Genomic DNA, 17,693 nt, shown 5'->3' on the forward strand with positions numbered 1-17,693 from the left:
TGGACTTTCATGGTATCAAGAATTGATACCACATGTGGGGCCCTACTCTACCCATGTGTAAGACAACCCTGTATATCTGAAGAATGAGATCATGTGTGTATTCAGTGAGAATGATTTGGTATCTTTTTCATACCTGTCAGGATCTTAGCCAGAATCATTATAACCTGAACATTTGATACTGTAGGTCAGTGTCAGAGACACCAGCCCAGCATTATTGCCTAACAGTCTCTTTGTACAATTCAGCCTCTTGATATGATACCAAGAAAAGCACCAGGGGTTTTGGCTATGTTTCTCACTACATGGTTAACCAAATAACACTGACGGAACTATGTGTGAACAATCATATCCTCTTTTCTATTTATCTCCTAGACTTAAACAAAACAAAACAAAACCCTTTCTCTTACAAGAATGTGGCATAAAGAGGTCATTCACGGCTGGGCACGGTGGCTCATGCCTGTAATCCCAGCACTTTGGGAGGCTGAGGTGGGCGGATCACAAGGTCAGGAGATCGAGACCATCCTGGCTAACACGGTGAAACCCCATCTCTACTAAAAATACAAAAAATTAGCCAGGTGTGGTGGTGGGTGCCTGTAGTCCCAGCTACTTGGGAGGCTGAGGCAGGAGAATGGCGTGAACCTGGGAGGTGGAGATTGCATTGAGCTGAGATTGCGCCACTGCAGTCCAGCCTGGGCGACAGAGCAAGACTCCATCTCAAAAAAAAAAAAAAAAAAAAAAAAAGTAGTATAAAGAGATTATTCACAATGGAAGAACTGTGTTAGGTAACATCACCAATCATTTTTATGATTAGGTATCTTCCAGTTGGGTGTCCCAAAATTTGACAACCTGGATCTAATCATTTACTTCTTCTTTTCAGATAGTTTTGAGGCAGCTGTGCCATCAAATAGCCACATTGTCTCGGAACCTGGAAAGAATATCACACTCACCTGTCAGCCTCAGATGACGTGGCCTGTGCAGGAAGTGAGGTGGGAAAAGATCCAGCCCCATCACATCGACCTCTTAACTTACTGCAACTTGGTCCATGGCAGAAATTTCACCTCCAAGTTCCCTAGACAAATAGTGAGCAACTGCAGCCACGGGAGGTGGAGCGTCATCGTCATCCCCAATGTCACAGCCTCAGACTCGGGGCTTTACCGCTGCCACTTGCAGGCCAGCGCAGGAGAAAACGAAACCTTCGTGATGAGACTGACCATAGCCGAGGGTGAGTGAGCACCAGACATCTTCCGGTGTCAAACATGGAAAAAGCCAGCCCTGTGGGCTGGTCTCTGTTTTTGTTTATGGTAAACATGTTCATTTAATGCGCATATTCAGCATTTTTTTAAATGGTTGAATTTAGGTGAGTTGGCCATTATTCTAGTATTTAGGGTTTCTTTATCTTGTGAATCCATCAATCACAGATACCACGATAAAAATCTTTCCAATTTTCTTATCTGCCACCATCCTGAAACTTAAAAAGAAATCGGTAAAGGGCTGAAAAACATATGGTATTACCAGCCTTCAGGTTTCAGCTGTAGAACTCCTATCTTCCCAATTACGTGAACAGTTTTGATGGTGGTGATAAGGTGTTAGAATCCCCATGTACCCCAGCAATACAAGACAGTGCTAGGTTGATATGTCTGAATCAGGGCTGCGTTGAGTGCAATTCAGCAGGTGTTTCGAGAATGCGGTTGCCAGTTTGCCAGACAGGAGCCTTTTTTCTCTCAGTCTTTTTCAGATGTGGATGCAGAAACAGACTGATGTTGTGTCTTACTATTACTAGGAAAATAGGTTTGACCTTGCAGATCCCCAAAAGGGACACAGGGATCCTCAGGGCCCCCCAAACACACTATAAGAACCACTGACTTAGATATTTGGTGACAATTACTGAATATAATCTTTGTGCTGGTGAAATTGGCCTTTGGGGCTTCCACCTGAGCAGGCCTCCTCCAAGGCACTACACTGTTTGTGTATTAGGCATTTGTCTTTTTTTGTCACAATGAAGGCTTTCATTGTGTTTCAGGACCTGCAAAACCTAGATCCACTTTGCATAAGTATGAGAAAAAGTAATTTCTTTCATTTACAGAAGTGCTAATATAGAGAGGCCCATATAGAGGTCTGTGTAGAGGCCTGTATTACAGTTGAGAGGGGGGAAGGCCATCCCAGGCTCTCCCAGCTCTGCCTCTGGGCCAGCTTCCTCACTGTCAGGACATGGAAGAGAAAATAATTTATTTTTACCTTTCACTTTGTTCTCCCTTCTTCCTTTCCTTCGTCCCTCCCCTCCCCCCCTCCCCCCCCCCTCCCCCCCCCCCCCCTCCCCTCTCCTTCCTTCCTTCCTTCCTTCCTTCCTTCCTTCCTTCCTTCCTTCCTTCTTTCCTTCCTTCCTCCCACCTGAGCAAGCCCCTTCCAAAGCACTGCACTATTTGTGTATTAGGCAGTTGTCTCTTTTGTCACAATCTTACACTAAATTGTGTAAGATTCCAGCCCCCACAAAACCTAGATCCACTTTGTATGATTGTGAGAAAAAGTGATTTTTTTTTCATTTACAGAAGTACAAATATAGAGGTCCATATAGAAGTCTGTGTAGAGGCCTGTATTACAGTTCTCTCCCTCCCTCCCTTTCTCCCTCACTCTCTTCCATCTTTCCTTCCTTCTTTCACTCCGTTCCCTTCCCTTTTCTTTTCTTCCTTCCCTCCTCCCTTCCACATGCTTTCAGCCAGCGAATTTACCTTTGATGTTAGACTTGTAGAGCCAACGCTTGCTAGGCTTCGGCTGTCTCTTTATAGACTCTGCTCATATTGCAAACTGATATTTCTTCCTGTGTTGAAAATGAAGAAGAAAAGGTTTTGTATAGACAGAAGCCTCCACTATAGCTCTGTGTATAATAAGGAGAGCATTTTCAGGGGATAGCATCTCTTCATACACAATCACCTTAGACCACATCAAGCCTCCCTTGTTCCTCTAGGAACTGTGGTGAGACATACATTGGACTTAGAATTTAATGGAAATGATGAGTGGTTGGTGAAATATTTGGGGGAAGAAAAATTAGCAGAGACTTCTCATTTTAAATGTTGACTCTGTTCCTTCAGACACAGACAAAAAGTATTTCTTACCTAAAAATCCCTTGCCTTATGGAAGTAATTTTTGAAACTGGTCAGGAAAAAGAAACAGTGAAAACAGATTAGAGACCAAGGCAAGAAAAAAAATGTTCTATTCAGAAAAGTGTCATAAAGAGTCATTTTCAAACACATATAAGATTTTGACCATTATATGCTGAAAAAGTAATTGTAAACATCTTAAATTATAGAGAAAATGAAGGTAACAGATTTTTAGGAGATAGGGTTATTTAACTCTTACTAATTAATAAAAAGTCATTCATCTGTCCAAAGATGACTAAGTTTCTTGTAAAAAAACTATTTCTTTGTATGTAAATTATAAACAGTGTCAAAATCTGCCAATGAAATGAAGATGACTAAATGTAATGGTCAGTATTGTTAGTGTCCATGTGTTTTGAACAGTTGCAAATGGCTTTTTGACATTCAGTTGACAGATTGAAAGAATGTCAACTGGACCTTGTATCCATTAGTAAAAAGTTATCATTGACAGAAGATGGCAGCCATTGACTCTGTTTCTGTTTAATTCCTTTTTTCAATTTTTATAAGTGAAAGATTGAATATAAAAACTTAGATGCAAAGCAAACAGATCATTTGTGTTTTCTCTGGTGCAATTTGATTATTTCACGTCTTGAGGCTCTTTGGTCAAAAATCAATGTGGAGATTAAAGCAGAGAGACAGATATAAGATGTGGGACAGATTTAATTTATTTCAACTGTCAAGGGAAAGGTGATTGTGGCAGATTTTATAAATTACTGTACATACTTTTGTTAGTTCTCAACGACTTCTTTTATAGCACATAGTATTGGATCTAAAAGAGAGATTTTTAGGACTCTCATATCCATACACGCACACACACACGCGCACACGCAGACACTCACGGACACACACACAGAGCGGGGCTCTTCCCCTGACTCCTACCTGCCTACATTCATCTTCGGACAAGTACCAGGTCACTCAACAGAGGACCCCTGCCAACCAGCAGGTCAAGTATCCAGGCCTTGATTGGTTTCGAACAGAGGAGAAAATGGCAGAAGCAAGAACTGAACTCAAATTTACCATTGACTTTCTTTGCTGAATGAAAATAAATGTTTCTCTTGTCCTTTGCACTTATGACCTGAAATGTAGAATGAAATAGTTCCAGACTGACTTTTCTGAATTTGAAACTTGCCCGGACTGAAGAGCAAGGAAAGTGGGGACGTGGGGAGCACAGGGGAATGTGTGTTTATTGACAGTGACTACAGTTATTTTTGGCCCTGAGTATCCTCTGGATTTTCATTTGTCATAAGAGAAGTATTTTAGGTGCCACTAAAATAATTTGTCAAATATTTTAATATTAGCTAAATGATGTGCAGACTACTATTGTTTAAACTGACCTTATTGGCTATAAAAAGAATGAAGACAAAAGAAATAAAATCAGCTCTTGCAGAAAGTTTCTGGAGGAGGCTAATATTGAAAAAACTTCTGTTTGCCATTGATAAGTATAATTACTCATGTCCTTGTATAATCATCTTCCACCAATGAGACCACTCAGGTGGGACCATCAAGGTTCAAATGAGGCATTGATGATTAGAGCTAAGGAATGAGGTGAAACAGGTTATGAAGAGTAACCCCAAATATGCAGGAGGAATGGGGAGATGGTGCATGGGAGACTGTAGTCAAATGGCTAGGTTGGTATGGAGAGTCTAAGTTATGTATTAATATGGGACGAGGTAGGTTAAATTAAGTGATGACAGTGAAAACCTGCATCTCATATAATTGTCAAGCAAAGCCACCATTCATTCTTGAGCAAAGATGGCAAAACAATAATCAAGAAAGAATAAGTTGCTTTATAATTTTCAGTGTGCAAGTCTTTAACATTTTTGGTTAAGTTTATTCTCAAGTACTTTATTTCTTTTTATTGTTATTGGGGATGAGATTTTGTTTGAATTCCTTTTTTGGATAGTTTGCTGTTTGTGTGCAGAAACCTGACTGATATTTTGTATGTTGATTTTTGTATCCTGCCTCTTAACTGAATTCATTTATTAGTTTGAACAGGTTTTTTGCATCACTTTTGGGGTTTTATACATATATGATCATGTCATCTGCAAATAGAGATAATATTACTTCTTTCTTTCTGATTTGAATGCCTTTTGTTTTCTTTTTCTTGTTTAATGGCTCTGATTAAGACTTCTTGTACTATGTTGAGCAGAGGTGTTGAAAGTGGCCACCTTTGTCTTTTTCCTGATCTTAGAGCAAAAGTTCTCAGTTTTACATGACTCAGTATGATCTTAGCTGTGGGCTTTTCATAGATGGCCTTTATTGTGTTGGGGTAAATTCCTTCTGTACCTAATTTGTTGAGAGTTTTTTTTTTTTTTTTAATCACACAAGGTTGTTGAATTTGTCAAATGCTTTTAATGCTCTATTGTGATGATCATGTGGCCTTTTTATATCACTTTGTTAATGTGGTGTATTACATTGATTGATTTACGTATGTTGAACCATCTTTGCATGCCAGGGATAAATCAGAATTGATTAGAATATACAATCCATTTAATGTGATGGTGAATTTAGTTTGCTAGTATTTTGTTGAGGATTTTTTCATCTGTGTTCGTTAGGGATGTCAGCCTGTAGTTGGTTTTTTTTTTTTTTTTTTTTTTTTTTGTGGTGTCTTTGGCTTTGGTATCAGGGTGATGCTGGTCTCATAAACTGAGTTTAGAACTGTTTCTTTTTTTAAAAAAAAGAATTAAATCATTTATTGATTACACATGATAATGTAGAACTGTTTCTAAACTCAGGATTGGCATTAATTCCTAGAATGTTTGATAGAATTCATCTGTGAAGCCACCTGGTCCTGGGATCAGTGATGGGTCACAGGCCCCTGATCCACCTAGGCTGGGCACAAAGGTGTCCTACACAGGGGAGAGAGATACTGTCAGCATGATTTGAATCTCAGTTTGTGCTTTCCACTGCCTCAAAACACTCACACTTTCCTACTTTCTCCTTTTTCTAACTGACTGAGTTTCCACCACATTTGCTTTCTTTCCTGTAGAGTTTCAGCCAGGTCTCAATGTCTGTGTTTTTTCCACATCAGACCAAACTGCTTCCCCGTCATTGAAATATTAAGCATCTTGGATTTCTCAAACTTTTATAGTCTGAAAATTGCTACCCTCGAGTGACTTAATAACTTCCATCTATTTGTATTTATTTATTTATTTTTTGAGACCAGGTTATGAGACTGGCTAATTTTTGTATTTTTGGTAGAGATGGGGTTTCAAGGATGGTCCTGGGCTCAAGCAATCCCCCTGCCTCAGCCTCCTAAAGTGCTGGGGTTGGTAGTGTGAACCACCACACCTGGCCTGCATCTATTTGTAATGTTCCAAACTCTTGTTACCAGAAATTAATTGAGATTAAGGATTATGGCATCTGCTTAAAGTTGTCAAAGCATCTTTTCAGAATATGCCCAGTAAGAGTTCTTGACCAATTATGTTAATGTTTCTATTCATTCTAGTAGGGGCTGTGTCCATTTTAATTTTGTTTTCTACCTCTTTTCTTTCCAGATTTTTTTCTTCAATGTTTAACCTTTGAGGTTTACTGATTGTTGATCAAAGAAACTGAACTTTCAATAGATCAACTGCAATGTTTGGAGAAAAAACTTTCATGAATTCTTGTTTACATATATAACTTTCAGATAGGGCTATTTACTTTTTTAACTTTCATTTTCTAATTTTGAATTTTTAATATAAGTGGCACATAATTGCTGGTCATCTGAATGAAGGATGAGATTAGTAAATTAAGATTACAAAAGTATTCACTAGGAAATCATAGTGCCACAGCTAAGAGAATCTTCCCAGATATTTCTTCTGGGACAATGTGAGGTATAGGATTGACAAGGAGGAAGGACAGGGGAATAGAGTGCTGTAAGTTATAAATACATCCCTATGTAGATGATACATCTTATTTACACAGATTATAAATCTTGCCTGTAGATGGCTTGGGGGAGGTTACTGACTTTGAGACTCTGTGCTCCTGAGTTGGATTATAAAATTATTGAAGAAAGAAAATAAATTTTGCTTATTTCCTTGGCCTTTTATTTCTGTCAAAAACCAACCAGTTTGCTCCCAGTCCATTTGGATTCCAGAAGAGTTTGAGGTTGTAGACAGGACAGTTTTTTTTTTTTTAAGGATTCTATTAATCCAGAACCTTCTGTCCCACTCCTATGAATTTAGAATAGATATAAAGTTTGTAGACATGAGAACTGTCTGAGCTGGTGTGCACTGGGCTGACAGATATGTCCCTTTCCATGACATTGTGTGGTGAACCTCAGCCTTTTATTATCTTTACCTACATGGAAAGTAAAATGTCCGTGACAGTTAATTTATATGATGGAGCAACACGACCAGAATCCCAGAGCACCGTGTCACTGCTCACAAGCTAAAATAGCCTCTACTCAAACAGATCAACCACAATTTTCAGCCCAATTTAGTTTTCTTGGTGAAACTGGGTATCCAGATGAAACATAGTTTCCAGCATCACAAGTGAGTTGATTACTCAATAATGGCTAATATGTCGTTGCATCTTTACTTTACTGTTGCCTCTGCCCAGATCATTTTTTAATGATCTATTGCATTCAAAAAAATGCAACCGGTCAGTTAATTTGTTTTGTAAGCCCTACTATGGATCTATTCATTTTTTGAACACACAAAAACCTAGAATGTTTGCCTGCAGTCATTTTTTATACATACTATTATTGTATAGATAAGTAAGATATTGAATAATAGTGATAAGTTATTGTCAGAGGGAATGAAACTCTAAAAGTTTACATGCTGAATTTATTTGATGACACTCTTATATTGAAGAACACTGTTGACTGTATATTGCTACCTCATGTACATAAAGCAAGTTCTAACAGAACACCACTATAAACAATGCAAGTTTGTAGAATTAGAAAGCAGTTGATCCTAGGAACTGCTGTTCTACAGGTGGACCTTTATCCTCCGACTGAATTTTCAACTCTTTTCATAAAGTTTTTCTCTCCCTGGGAACTTAGACTGCAAGTCGGGATTCAAATTCAGACAAATGTACTGATTTTCTTCCTACTTAAAATTCACACGTGGTGCTTTGGGAGGCTGAGGCGGTAGGATTCCTTGAGCCCAAGAATTAGCGCCTGCAGTGAACTATCACTGCACCATTGCACTGCAGCCTGGACAACAGAGCCAGACCTGTCTCAAAACAAAAAAAAAAAAAAGAAAAGAAAAAGACAGGAAAAAATAGTCAATGCATGGCTGCATGGCTACATTTATTGGAGACCTTTCAAATGACTCTGACTGCGAAATAACCATTTATACTTTATTGTCATATATGGAATTTACATTCTAAAAGCACCTGGGAATTAACAGCTTGAGGTTGTCTCTTAGAGCCTTATTAAAAACTGAACATAAGTGATTGTGCAAAGATTTCTCCAAAGACAAGTAGAAAATTACTTAAAATGTAAAAAAAATTATTCTTACAAGATTAATAGATTTCATTCTTAATAGAAATTCTAATTTAAGTATTACAACTCAATTAATCAGTCGATTACTTTGAACTTCATCTGAAGTATTTCAAACATTATTGACATGGCTCCTGATAAATATTCAAAGGCGAGGTACTAGGTTTGTGGAGGACTATGTTGTTTAAGATAAGAGGACGGAAAATGAAGAATAAACAGATCTGTCATAAGTAGAGGTATGTCTTTAAACCCCAATTTGTATCTTTAAGCTATTATTTATACTAAAATGATTCAGGGATTTTAAAAATACATTTATTCAACAGAGGAATATAAGTTTTTTTGGTACAACTTTCATAAAATAAATATTTTACAATCTTCATTGAGCAATCTAAAATTCATTTCCAGGATTAATTCAATGTTTTTAACTTTGGTAGAACTCAAAGGTAGGCCATGGTGTTCACAATCCTTTAGATATGAGTGGCATTTTAATTAATTAACTCACAGGGAGAAATTCTTTCACAAGTATCAAGTTGAAATGTTAATATTCTCAGTTGGATTGGTGGAAAGTGAAAATGGCTTTAGCTATGTTGGACAGTGAGTGAAACAATAAAAAAAAAACCTTTTTGTGATGATGATGGACACGGGTAAAATAAAAAGTAGATGTTGAGTTGAGAAGATTTCATTAACAAAGGGTGGGGTATTTTCTGTGGGATGCAATGTGTAAATGAACCCATGGGAGTTTACACATGTATGTTTATACATAAAAATGTTATGTATGTTATGTATGTATGTTATGTATGTTTATACATAAAAATACAGGCTCACCAAGTATAGTTATCCTGCTGTCACTGTGTCTTCAGTTTTTCACATCTTATGTGGAGGATTAGGATTGATTATTCACTCTTTTAATTTGTGTGTGTGTGTGTGTATGTGTGTGTAGGTGTATGAACTGAGATATCTATGAATATTTGTTAGGAGGAGTAACAAGTTTATTTTTCAACCTGCCATATGGTAAACACTCAACAAATACACACGATTGTGTGGGCAGTTTTATAACCACACTTACCATATGCACACCTGCCAAATCCCAAATATTTTAATCCAAACAAGTCATTTTGCTTTTTTTTTTTTTTTTTTTTGAGACAGAGTCTTGCTCTGTCGCCCAGGCTGGAGTGCAGTGGCGCGATCTCGGCTCACTGCAACCTCTGCCTCCCGGGTTCACGCCATTCTCCTGCCTCAGCCTCTCCGAGTAGCTGGGACTACAGGCGCCCGCCACCACACCCGGCTAATTTTTTGTATTTTTTTTTAGTAGAGACGGGGTTTCACCGTGGTCTCGATCTCCTGACCTCGTGATCCGCCCGCCTCGGCCTCCCAAAGTGCTGGGATTACAAGCGTGAGCCACCGCGCCCGGCGTCATTTTGCTTTTATATTGACTATTTTCTCTTCCTGATCCAGCAAATAAAGGTACCAGTTTTGAAATCTAATCATATAATTCATTTTTAAATTATTGGCTCTTTTTAAAAAAGATGAGATGGGTAATTAAACTCTAGAGCATAAAGCGGCAGATTTTGAAATTATTCCTAGAGTTATTATTTCTTATAGCCAGGCATCGGCTTTCATGTTTTGTAGAGCACTTAGGGAATTTTCTTCATAAAATGGTTTAAAATTGGATAGATTACTTGGAGGTAAATATTCAGCCTAAGGCTTGCTGAATTTCATATTCTGAAAAGATCTCTACAACATTTATAACACCTTTAGATATAGGTCTTTGTATATGCTATATAGTTTGCATTTTCAAGTTTCCTTTTTTTAAAAAATTATTTTTACCTTTTTTTTTTTTTTTTTTTTTTTTTGAGACCGTCTCACTCTGCTGCCGAGGCTGGAGTGCAATGGCACGATCTCAGCTCACTGCAAGCTCCGCCTCCTGGGTTCAAGAGATTCTTCTGCCTCAGCCTCCCGAGCAGCTGGGATCACAGGCACCTGCCACCATGCCCAGCTAATTTTTGTATTTTTAGTAGAGACGGAGTTTCACCACGTTGGTCAGGCTGGTCTCGAAGTCCTGACCTCAGGTGATCTGCCCACCTCGGCCTTCCAAAGTGTGGGACTGCAGACGTGAGCCGCCACACCCGGTCACAATTTTGAAGTTTTCTAAGGACCCAAGGAAAAAGTTATAAGTAGCTGTTGTAAGAATTGCGTGTCACAGGGCTTTGTCTTGGTTGCTATATGATAAACACACATACCGTGTTTCTATGTGTGCCAGTGGCTGTTCTGAGAATTTACTCGTACTTACTGATTTACTTGTCACAGCAGACTGACTGCCCACGTTTGACGTCTGTGGAGTGTGAGGTATGGAGAGTTGACGGGACTTATCTCAGGCTTGGTAGCTAATAAATAGAGGGGCAGGGATTCAGATCCAGGCTGACTGGCTTCAGAGTTCTTATTCTTGGCCCCAGCACTACTTTTCTGCTCAAAGTGGAAGAGAAAAACTACTCTCATCAGGAGACTCATCACAACAGAAGCTGGTGATGGTGGAGCTACAGAGCGTCCTTCTTCAAGAGGTTTATACAAGTGATGGGTTTCAGGCTGAACCAACGTCTAGAGCAAGTTTAGGCAAAGGAGTGGGGGAGCGGGGGTGGTGCGTGGTCTCCCGCTATTTTATTTCAGCTCGGGTCCTTCGCTGACACCAGTGCTGTGGGGGGACCTTCTCCTCTTCCTTCCTGTCTTCCTTCTAGGGGCTTGCACACATCATGGAGTCACGTGAGGCAGGCTGTCCACACAGTGCCATGAGGGACAGGCACAATCCGGTAGCAGGCATGAAGGCCTGGAGGGGAGGTTCTGGTTGCTGGTGAAGTCACATCCACACCAGGAACAGATTAGGGGAACTTTAGGAGTAGCCTCTGGGCAAAGGAGACCTGGTGGTGGCTCAGGTCTCATAGGCACAGCTTCTGGCCACTACAAAGCACCTGTTCTCATGGCCTCACCAGATCCACCCACTGGACGCTTCCTGCGTGGGAAAGCCCACTCCCTTGAACAACTTCCCGGGAATCTGCTAAAAGTTCCCAAGCACGCCCTTCCTTCCTCCTCCTGAGGCTTCTCCCTTCTTCTCTTCCTATCAAATCCTGCTCCCTTGCTCTTGTACCCAGACTGTAATGGCTTCTTGAAACCAGAGCTGGAGTAATCAGAATACTAGTCCCTCCTTCCTTAGGGACAGTGAGGGCTTCATCTCTAAAATCTTCCCTCCAAAAACAAAGTTTATTTTCCATATTAAAACATTCTGAACACATATATTCTCTCATGTTTATGTAGTTTATATTGTACAGCTAAATACATAATATATTTAAATGGTATGGTATGCCTATTGTGTGTCTTGTTGCAACCTGCAGACACCAGGTTCTTTATCTTGATTTCACTACAGCATTTGGAAAATTTCCTGTTTCCTGAGGATAAGCATGATGGTAACACTGTAATGTACAGTTATACCTGATTAAACAACAGTAGTAATAAAAATGTGCTGGAGAAATAGAAGCAAAATCTCCTCTCTACTCAGAAAACTGCTCCACAAAGGTAGAAAACAAAATAATTTTGTTATTGAATAAGCACTAAATCAGAATATAATGCATGTCACAGGCAATCTCCTAAGAGACTGCAAAGACAAATCTCACTCTCTCATACAGCCAAGTAGATACAACCCATTACATACATGCTCTAAAGATGAATGATAACTAGTCTTCAAGTAAGAGGGCTTGTCAGACATTTGTCACACATGCTTCATCCTAGATTCAACTGGTAATTGGGGGTGACTGTGTGTTAGCTAGTAATTGGCTTTATCCAAAGGAAAAACAAACTTCTCACATCTTTATGACAGGAGGTACTTTTGCACCTTGAGTGAGGTGCTTGTGGTAGTTTTCTACCCTCTCAGAGACTGGGAGGTAAGGGTGCTGTCTTCCTTGATGGTTACATCTCAAAGGGCTGGCTCCCAGGTCCTTGAGAAAGACATTTCTCCATCAAAAGCTGACAAGAGACTTATCTGGCTGTTAAAAAGATGTGCATGTCTTTCAAAGAGACAGAGACAGAACTGCCAATTACAAGTTTTCTAAAGTCAATACCCTAAGAAAGGAGGGAGGAGAAATCCACGGGCAGGCTGGGGCTCAGCAGCTGGAGCTCCCCTGGAAGGTGCTTTCTGGAGTAGAGCAGTGTTTCTCAACGCCATTCTGTGGAACACCAACATCAGGATCATCTGGTGTGCTTGCTGAAAGACATGGATTCCTGGGACTTGTTCCCAGGCCTAAGAATCAGGGTGATATTCCACAAGGCTCCATGTGGTCATTTGTATTGTTTTTAGAGACAGGGTCTTGCTCTGTCATCCAGGCCTGGGACTACAGTCCTTAGGACGGCCTGCCTGCAAGGTTGGCTGTCTGTGGGCATGTGGGAACTTGGATTTTTGGAGGCTTTCGACCATTCTCTAACTGATGGGGTGGCTTATTCTGTCTAAACTGTTTATACAACCCATGTGGTTTATGCTAAACCCCTGCTTTTCTTCGGGGATATCAGCCAGTCCTTCTGACTTTGGCCAGGCAGCTTATCCCTTTGCTGATTTGCATTGGATCCTTCTGCTGTCATAAACCTGAGCTGTGAGCGTGGCTACAGGCTGAGTGCTGTGTGTCCTTCCAGCAAATCCCAGATCCTGGGGAGGGGGTACCCTGAACACAACTGTGAAATAGTGTGTTGGTTGCCTTTTAATACTGATGGCTCATTTTAAGATGATATTTCTATTATATTGTTATAAGAACGTATACATTCTCATACTTGTTTTATTTGAAACACAGTTTACATATACAATAGGCCTTATTTCTGTAGGCAATAAGTAACAAGATATCTTATATACATGCATCTTCTAAGTTTAGTAAAGCTTATTCCTTTTATGTACCAAGTTTTTAAATTATCATTTTTAGATGGAAAGAGTTCGAAGCTGGATAGCATGATTCTTTGCCTTACTAAACAGAGGATAATAGATATAACCATCTTGTGGCTGTGCTGGTGTCCTCTGAGCACTGAGTCTTGCACTTTGCTCTATGTGGTGGGCTGTAACGAGAAGCAAGATGGTTAATCCCTGCTTTAAATTACCTTGTGCCATTATACTCCTGTATGTTTGTTTGTTTGAATTTGGTCCCCTCGCTCACTACAGAACATCACCTACCTCATTTGTTTCCCTGAATATTCCATAGTCTATTTTTTGCCATTTTTCTAGTTTTTTTGTTATAAAAAACTGTTATAAAGTTAAAGTTAAAAAATAACTTCTGTTATAACAGGAAGCCAGATTCCCAAGAGACACTTTATGAATCAAAGGTGACAATATCTACATGACAGTCTCACTGCTATGCTTATCCAAGCAGAGAACTTGTTGCATCTACTTCATTTTCTTTTTTATGGACTTGGTGTTTAATTTCTAATTCCTGATTTCAATCAAGACATGTCCACAAACATGAACACAAGAGCACTAGAAATAAAACTAAACAGAAACAGTCTTGGCCAGGCTTTGACTCAGAGTCCAGTGTCCATAATAATCACTCAGAGCCAGGCGTGGTGGCTCCTGCCTGTAATCCCAGTGGTTTGGGAGGCCAAGGCAGGAGGATTGCTTGAGGTCTAGAGTTCAACACCAGCCTGAGCAACATAGCGAGATCTTGTCTCTACAAGAAATTTTAAAAAATATTAGCTGGGCATGGTGGCATGTGCCTGTGGTCCCAGCTACCTGGGAGGCTGAGACAGGAGGATAACTTGGAATCCAAGCCTGCTACACGAACTCTTTTCTGCACACTAATTCACTAAGACAGTGAGAAAGGTATGTGCAGCTCTTGACATTCTGACTTTTGAAGCATCTATATAGTCTCTTTAAGTAATATGTTCATAAAAATTGAGGTAAATGTGCAAGAAGTATAAGACTTAGAAATATTTGGGTAAAAATATGAGATATCTAATACAAAGGAGTCAGCCATCACATTTTTCTCAATAAATGTGTCAATTTGAAGATGTTCCCATCTCTTTGTCCTCATGTGCTGACTTAAATACCCTTGCCATACACCAATCAGTGTAGAGAACTTATGGCCCACAGTACTGAATGATGCTACATTATCACACCAGAAAAAGTAGCTAATGCAGTCATTCTATATTGTGTAGTTAAAACGTACACACAAGCTATCTTAGGGTATATGTTTCTCAACTGACATAAACCTTTAAAGTGTTTAAACTATTTGGGACAAGTATTTTCAATATAAAAAAAATTTCCCACCTGATATACAAATTTTGCTATAATTTGCCATCAAGAGAGGCAAATTGTAGCAAAATTTGTACATCAGGTAGGAAGCTTGCTTCCCTCATTGGTTTGCTCTATAATGACAGGAAAATTATTTAGATTCTCTGGGCCTTATGTTTCTTAGTTAAAACCTGATAATACTTTTATTTTCAGGAAGAGTAGTTGCTATTTACTCAGAAGAAGGATTAGAGGTTGAAGTCATGGCCTTTAATTCTCTGAAAATAATTTACACTCTAGGACCTTCTAGCTATAAAACACGGAAAGGTTTCTGAAATACAGAGTATAAAACTGATTTATCTGGACAAAGAAAGTTGACCTTTGAAAACTTGGAATAATATTACCATACCAATATCCACGTGATGCATATTACAGGCATGCAGGAAAGTTCAACACACTTTGTGCTACTATTATTTCCGGTGGTCTGCCAAGGCAGCAGTTATTGTACAGATGTTTATCAACAGTACCCGTGCCTTTCCCCAGGAAGGTGAGTCTAGCTGCAGGAACAAGCATGCTCTGCTGTACACGACTACTTCAATGTGACATCTCAACATGAAAAAAATAGAAACAAGTTATCTGATTAACCCTCATTTGGAATGTGTCTACATAAAATATAAGTGCATATTAAACATGCATGATTAATAACTTAAATTGTTTGGCGCTTAAAATGTTGAAAGCACCTCTACATGCTTGATTTAAATCTTATAGCTACCCTTGTGGTTAATTTTATCATCATTATGCAGTTGCCAAAAAAACTGTTTAAAACATTAAGTGTCCTATGTGAAGTCTTCCAGGGGAAAGAATTAGAAGACAGGACTAGGCCCCAAGGCTTTTCTCTGCAATCTCTCTTCTCAATAAATCAATGTCTAAAGTGGGACAAAGGTTGAATATTTGTCTGCATTATATAGAAAGTCAAAACTTGGAATGAACTGATAATGCAGAATCTTCAGCTCACCCACATCTGCTCTGTGTGGACTCACTCACTGTGGTCCATCTGTACACAAAACAAGGTCTAATATTTCAGTTTATTTTTTTTTAAATCAAAAAAAGTTATACCAATTTTATTTCTAGTTGACAAATAATATTTGTGTATATTTTGGGCATAAATCGTGATATTTTGATATATGTATATAATGTAGAATGATTAAATCAAGCCAATTAACATATTCACCACCTCATTTACCTGTGATTTCTACAGTGAGACATCTGAAATTTACTCAGTTATTTTGAAGTATACCTTATTATTGACTACAGAGACTCTGCTGTATGATAAATCTCAAAACTTGGCCAGGCGCTGTGGCTCACGCCTGTAATTCCAGCACTTTAGGAGACTGAGGTGGGTGGATCCTTTGAGGTCAGGAGTTCGAGACCAGCCTGGCCAACATGGTGAAACCCCATCTCTACTAAAATACAAAAATTAGCTGGGCGTCGTGGCGGGCGCCTGTAGTCCCAGCTACTTGGGGGGCTGAGGCAGGAGAATCGCTTGAACCCAGGAGGCGGAGCTTGCAGTGAGCTGAGATTGTGCCACTGCACTCCAGCCTGGGTGACAGAACAAGACTCTCTCAAAAAAAAAAAAGATTTACTCCCCTTGTGTATCTGAAATTTTGTACTCTTTGACCAACCACTCCCATTATCTCCCTCCCCGTTCTCTTGTACAGCCTCTGGTAACCATCATTCTACTTTCTACTTCTAAGACATTAATTTTTTTAGGTTCCATATTTAAGTGAGATTATGTGGTATTTGTCTTTCAACAGTGTGTGAGGGTTCTCTTTTCTCCATACCCTTGCCAGCTCTTCTTTCTTTCTTTCTTTCTTTCTTTCTTTCTTTCTTTCTTTCTTTCTTTCTTTCTCTCTCTCTCTTTCTTTTCTCTCTCTCTCTCTTTCTTTCTTTCTTTTTCTTTCTCTTTCTTTTTCTTTCTTTCTTTCTTTCTTTCTTTCTTTCTTTCTTTCCTTCTTCTCTTTCTTTTTCTTTCTTTCCTTCCTTCCTTCCTTCCTTCCTTCCTTCCTTCCTTCCTTCCTTTCTGCCTTCTTTACTTCCTTTCTCTTTCTTTCCCCTCCCTCCCTCCCTTCCTTCCTTCCTCCCCCACTTTCCTTTCCTTCCCTTCCCTTCCTTTCCTCTCTCTCTCTTTCCTTTCTTTCTTTTTCTTTCTTTCGTTTCTTTCTTTTTCTGAAACAAAAGTTCTCACATATTTATTACTGAACCTACCTGCTAGTGCAGAGCATATAAACAAAGAGAAAAAACATATTCCCAATAAAACATATTAGACTGTCCAGATAGTGGTGACATTCACAGATCGATATAGTGACATGATCATGACCTTGACACAGCGTAAACCTGTGTTCCATCTCACGTGAAATTCTGTATAAACCCAGCTTGGTGGTTCTTCAATGGCTCCGTTTTGGAGCTGTACCTGGTTTTATTACCAACTTTTATCTGAATCCACTGGGAAATGGTGCTGTGGGAAGTTGGGGAACCTGAATGGAGGGACTGGCTGAAGCCATGGCAGAAGAACATAAATTGTGAAGATTTCATGGACATTTATCACTTCCCCAATCAATACTCTTGTGATTTCCTATGCTTGTCTTTACTTTAATCTCTTAATCCCATCATGTTCATAAGCTGAGGATGTATGTCACCTCAGGACCCTGTGATGATTGCGTTAACTGCACAAATTGTAAAGCATGTGTGTTTGAACAATATGAAATCTGGGCACCTTAAGAACAGGATAACTGTGATTTTCAGGGAACAAGGGAGATAACCTTAAAGTCTGGCTGCCTGTAGGCTGGGCAGGACAGAGCCATATTTCTCT

The 17,693-nt window shown here is 39.3% G+C and overlaps 1 protein-coding gene across 2 annotated transcripts in view; it reads left to right on the top strand.

The window, feature by feature from the left end:
• CD226 (CD226 molecule) overlaps positions 1 to 17,693 on the top strand; it is a 114,559-nt gene that overhangs the window by 81,374 nt on the left and 15,492 nt on the right. For both annotated transcript variants that reach the window (XM_058439752.1, XM_058439753.1), the window contains exon 4: positions 875 to 1,219. In XM_058439752.1, the coding sequence (XP_058295735.1) occupies positions 875 to 1,219 (345 nt within the window). The remainder of the gene's footprint in view (positions 1 to 874; positions 1,220 to 17,693) is intronic.

Source organism: Hylobates moloch, unplaced genomic scaffold (assembly GCF_009828535.3).
Source record: "Hylobates moloch isolate HMO894 unplaced genomic scaffold, HMol_V3 SCAFFOLD_5, whole genome shotgun sequence".
Taxonomy (NCBI): Eukaryota; Metazoa; Chordata; class Mammalia; order Primates; family Hylobatidae; genus Hylobates; species Hylobates moloch.